The sequence below is a fragment of the Danio rerio genome, chromosome 13 (genome assembly GCF_049306965.1).
Source record: "Danio rerio strain Tuebingen ecotype United States chromosome 13, GRCz12tu, whole genome shotgun sequence".
Classification (NCBI taxonomy): domain Eukaryota; kingdom Metazoa; phylum Chordata; class Actinopteri; order Cypriniformes; family Danionidae; genus Danio; species Danio rerio.
This window is the reverse complement of record NC_133188.1, coordinates 49,252,501-49,257,500: the sequence shown is the minus strand read 5'-3', so window position 1 is coordinate 49,257,500 and position 5,000 is coordinate 49,252,501. Positions and strand designations below refer to the sequence as shown.

Here is a 5,000-nt window from a genome sequence, read left to right as displayed (position 1 = left end):
AAGTGCAGTGTTGCTTTAAATGTTCCAGTTCTCCTGATAGAGTTTATTGACCCCGAAGGTTACAGTAGGGTTAATGTTGGGGAATTTAGGTCAGGGTTGCAGGTAACTGGTCAGAATATGTGAAACTGACCTCCTGACCATAAGGGAAAATGGCTGTAAGATTCCTTATTGAGCAAGAATGAAGTCATTAACCACTATTAGGCTGCATTTACACTTCAGATCTTGATGTTCGATTATGATTTTGTGACTTGTCTAATTTTATATATTGTTGTCTCATATATATATATATATATATATATATATATATATATATATATATGTAACCCCGCCGGTCCTACAACCGCTCCGAGCTGGAATCGAGCCGGCGACCTCGGAGTCGACTAAAGACCATGGCCTCTAGCCTCTGTCGCTAGAGCACCTTTAGAGGTCAGAGATATGAAGTTTACTTGCACAGCACTCACTAGCTGGCCTCCGTTACATATATATATATATATATATATATATATATATATATAAATATATATATATATATATATATATATATATATATATATATATATATATAAATATATATATATATATATAAATATATATATATATATATAAATATATATATATATATATATATATATATATATATATATATATATATATATATATATATATATATAAAACAGTATTATTATAATTATATTTTAGCATTGGCTAATGAAAATAGATTAATTGTTAGTTCATGTTAACACATTAACTAATGTCATCAAGCACAAATTTGGAAGTAAATAAAGTAAATGTTGAACCATAAATGCTGTACAAGTATTGTTCACTATTAGTTTGAGTTAGAAATACATTGAATATTGTAATATAATAACTAATGAAACCTTTTTGTAAAGTTTGGAAAAAAATATCTATTTAATTTATTATTGATAAATATTATTATACGTAAATGATAAAAATCTATATAATTTATTAGAATAAATAATAATAATAATAATAATAATAATAATTCATATTCTCATTCTTCTTCTTATTATTATTATTATTATTATTATTAATACACTGATACATTAACCAGTGTAAAAATAATCACAATGAGAATATTTTAAAAATGGCTCAGAATTAAATACTTTTTTACTTTTCTTTCTATCCAACCAAGACACTCAAAGAGGTTAAACTTGAATAAACTATGCTACATTCTCAGAAATAAAGGTACACAAGATGTCACTGGGGTTGTACCTTTCGAAAAGGTACAAATTTATACCTAAAAGGTCCATTTACCTACCTTAAGAGTACATATTAGTATCTAAAAAATACAAAAGTGTTCCTCTTAAAACTTTATGGTACTAATATATACTTTTGAGGTAACAATATGAACCCTTCAAGTACAAATATGAACCTTTTTAAAAGTTACCACCCCCGTGACAGCTCGTGTACCTTTATTTCTGAGAGTGTATATGTGAATGTCAATCGTCCATAAAAAAGATTAATACAGCAAAAGATTCATAAAAAAGTTGAACATTGGAGATTCATAACAGTTCATCAAACAAGTTCAATTTGCTGCATCTAGATCAAATATGTAATGAACTTCGGCTTACAGCAAAAGATGTACTATTATATATACATCAAGGGATTCACAGAAAACAGTCGATTACCAGCATGAATCTCTCAACTCACTTTGTTTTGAAGCATTTTGAAGCGGGCTAAATCCTAAAACAGCTGCAGTTTTGATGGAAAGCTCTTCAGCAGACTTTATTTAGAGATTTTCTTAATCCCGATTCATCCCTGATTGGAAAACTTCTAGCACAAGAAACAGATCTGGAGCGTCTCTTCTCACACTTACAAACTGAGAGTATGTTAAATGGAGATTAACGAAGCACTGCGTTTGATTAAAAAGCCAACCCTTTTAATTACTGCACATGACAAATAATCAGTGGCGTGCGGAGATGGACTGAAGCTCATCTCATAATCTCTCAGGAGCGACGCTCAGTGTGTCTGGATGAATAATGAGCGTCATTACTAATCATTAAACTGCTGGTGTTTGCTTTACAGAATGAAACCCCTGTTAATTAGAGTCAGTATAATACCATAGTATGCAATAATAGTTCAATAAGACATGAGCTATAATCATTTGACATCAGAACTGTATGGTTTGTGTGTACCGGCATGCAGGAATTATAATATATATACAGTTGAAGTCAGAATTATTAGCCCCCCTAATTATTAGACCGCTTGTTTATTTTTTTCCACAATTTCTGTTTAACTGGGAGAAGATTTTTTTAACACATTTATAAACACAATAGTTTTAATAACTCATTTCTAATAACTGATTTATTTTATCTTTGCCATGATGACAGTAAATAATATTTGACTAGATATTTTTCAAGACACTTCTATACAGCTTAAAGTGACATTTAAAGGCTTAACTAGTGTTGTAAAGTCTGCAAGTTCTATCAAGTCTCTCACAAGACTGAATTAAGACAAAGATTTCGTCTATATTGTGTTCTTATGAGGATTGAAGATGGTTAAAACAAAGCATGCAAATTCAGTATTGGAGTCAGCATGATACTGGCATATAGATGTTAAAAACCGGCCCAGCTACTGACCACACAAGTTGATCAACAAAAGGTTTCTGTTGCATAAAAGCAACACCCGAAGACAAAGGCAGAGTCGTTTAAAGCATTTGCATCACTGGCTTAGCCTGTAGTCAGAAAGACAAAGGTTAAATGTCCCTCCTAGCTGGGATGTCAATGAAGTGATATAATTAAAACCAAAGAATATAACTTTATCAGTTATACGTAGATTATTGTTCATTTGGAATTAGATGATAGAAATTTATATTTCCACACTAGGTTAATTAGGTTAACTAGGCTGGTTAGGGTAATTAGGCAAGTTATTGTATAACAGTAGATTGTTCTGTAGATTATCAAGAAAAGAAAATAGCTTAAAGGGGCTAATAATTTTGTCCCTTAAATGGATTTTAAAAAATTAAAACTGCTTTTATTCTCGCCGAAACAAAACAATTAAGACTTTTTCTAGAATAAAAAATATTATCAGACAAACTGTGAAAATTCCCTTGCTCTGTTAAACATCATTTGAAAAATATTTTTAAAAGAATAAAAAATTCGAAGGGGGGCTAATAATTCTGACTTCAACTGTATATATATATATATATATATATATATATATATATATATATATATATATATATATATATATATATACACACACACACACATACATATATACATACATCCATACATACATACATACATACACATATTTATTTATATATATATATATATATATATATATATATATATATATACACACACACACACACATATATACATACATATACATACATATATATACATACAAATACATACATATATACATACATACACACACACACACACGTTCTAATGAAAGGCTCAATTTATGAGGTCCTAGTTTTCTTCATAGGATCTTGAGATTATTGCTGTGTGATTTTCTAACATTAAACATTCTTCTGTCTGAGTTTAATGTGTGAACGTGTGTATTCTGTAACGTGTGTATTCTATAAGATACTTTGCAAGTACATGTCAACTTACACTAACCCCAACCCCAATCAAACAGCCTACTTATAATCTAATGAGAATTAGTTGGCATGTAGATGCACTGTAACTTTAACTCAACAAACAGACCATCAAAATAAAGTGTGACCATAAATACATACATAGGTGCAAAATGGTGGTTCATATTCCATATTCCTAATCCCTGTTTATTTATACACTGTAATAAAATGCTTTTTGTCTGGTTTCTAGCCCAAATATCTAGAATATATAGAATATATATATATATACTAGATATATAGAATTTAACTGAGCCTTTATTTGTCATTTATAAGCGATTTATAAAGCATGAACAGTCCTCACTTTAGATTAGGTCACAAAACTACATGAAGTTGAGTTAATAAAACATTTATTAACATATTAGTTGACTATTAGTATATGCCTGAATAAGACATATAAACGTTGATTTCAATAGTTTATTAATCATTTACTAACTCATTCTGAATGATACTAAAAACCCTCAACTACTCTTAAATACAACTGGTTTGTAAATAATGTAATACTTAATTTAGTAATGAAAAATTAATCATTTACTAAGTATGAAAATAAAATTATTAAGCACATTTTAAATGTGGTTATAAGTCAAGAATAGAGCATTTGTAGCTGCAGTTATAAACTGCTTACTAACGTTTATTAATGTAGAGTTAATGCTTAACGGATAATGAATTCACTATTTGCTTATGCTTAATAAATGATTTATAGTGTGTAGTTATTATAAAGTGTTACCAATAGTTCATATTTTAAATGCAAAATGTACGCTGTTGCTAATTTCACAGCTTACAAAAAGTGGAGTGCCTGAAATATAAGCCATTAAATCTGACATTTTAACTTTTAGTTTTATCAACTTCTAAGGAACGATCTGACAAATTATTACACCAATTCTCTGAATAGCTCTGTTTCAACTCCAGAACATGAACTACTAGTGGGGAGTTAAAAAAAAAAACAGAAACCAAAGAGTTTATTCTCAGAGCTGAATGTGTCCATCATAAAAACCGCTGTGAAAATAAAATGGAGCACCAAGAATAGTCGTGCCCTGTGCTCCACATCTGTGCTGGAGTTATAATAAAGTTCACTGCACAGGGTGTTGTGGTGTGAAAGTGCAGTTTTGGTGTATCAGTTACAATGAGAGGTTATACTTTACAGTACCAGATATATAATTGTACTAACCTTGAGAAAGCCTCATCTAGACCATCCTCAAGTTCCTGCAAAACACCACAAAGATTATTTATATTGTTTTGTTATTTTAATAATAAAAATAATACGGTTTGTTTGTGTAAGTGTGTTCTTACCCATACAGTGTTGTTGTTCTCTGTGCTGTGGTTCTGTACAGGGTGTGCGGCAACTTTCCCTGAGCGGTCTTTAACACCACATTCAAGGTCCAGTAGATCCCCA

General features: G+C 30.1%; 1 protein-coding gene across 4 annotated transcripts in view; it reads right to left on the bottom strand.

Annotated features, from left to right (window-relative positions):
- ldlrap1b (low density lipoprotein receptor adaptor protein 1b) overlaps window positions 1-5,000 on the bottom strand; it is an 88,601-nt gene that overhangs the window by 16,087 nt on the left and 67,514 nt on the right. For all 4 annotated transcript variants that reach the window (XR_012388701.1, XR_012388702.1, XM_021480671.3 and 1 more), the window contains 2 exon segments: window positions 4,898-5,000; window positions 4,776-4,810 (listed from right to left, as the gene is read on the bottom strand). The exon segment at window positions 4,898-5,000 is cut by the window's right edge and continues 10 nt beyond it. Coding sequence is in view for 2 of the 4 variants with exons in the window: in XM_021480671.3 (XP_021336346.2) it covers window positions 4,776-4,810; window positions 4,898-5,000 (138 nt within the window). In the remaining 2 variants the exon portion in view is untranslated.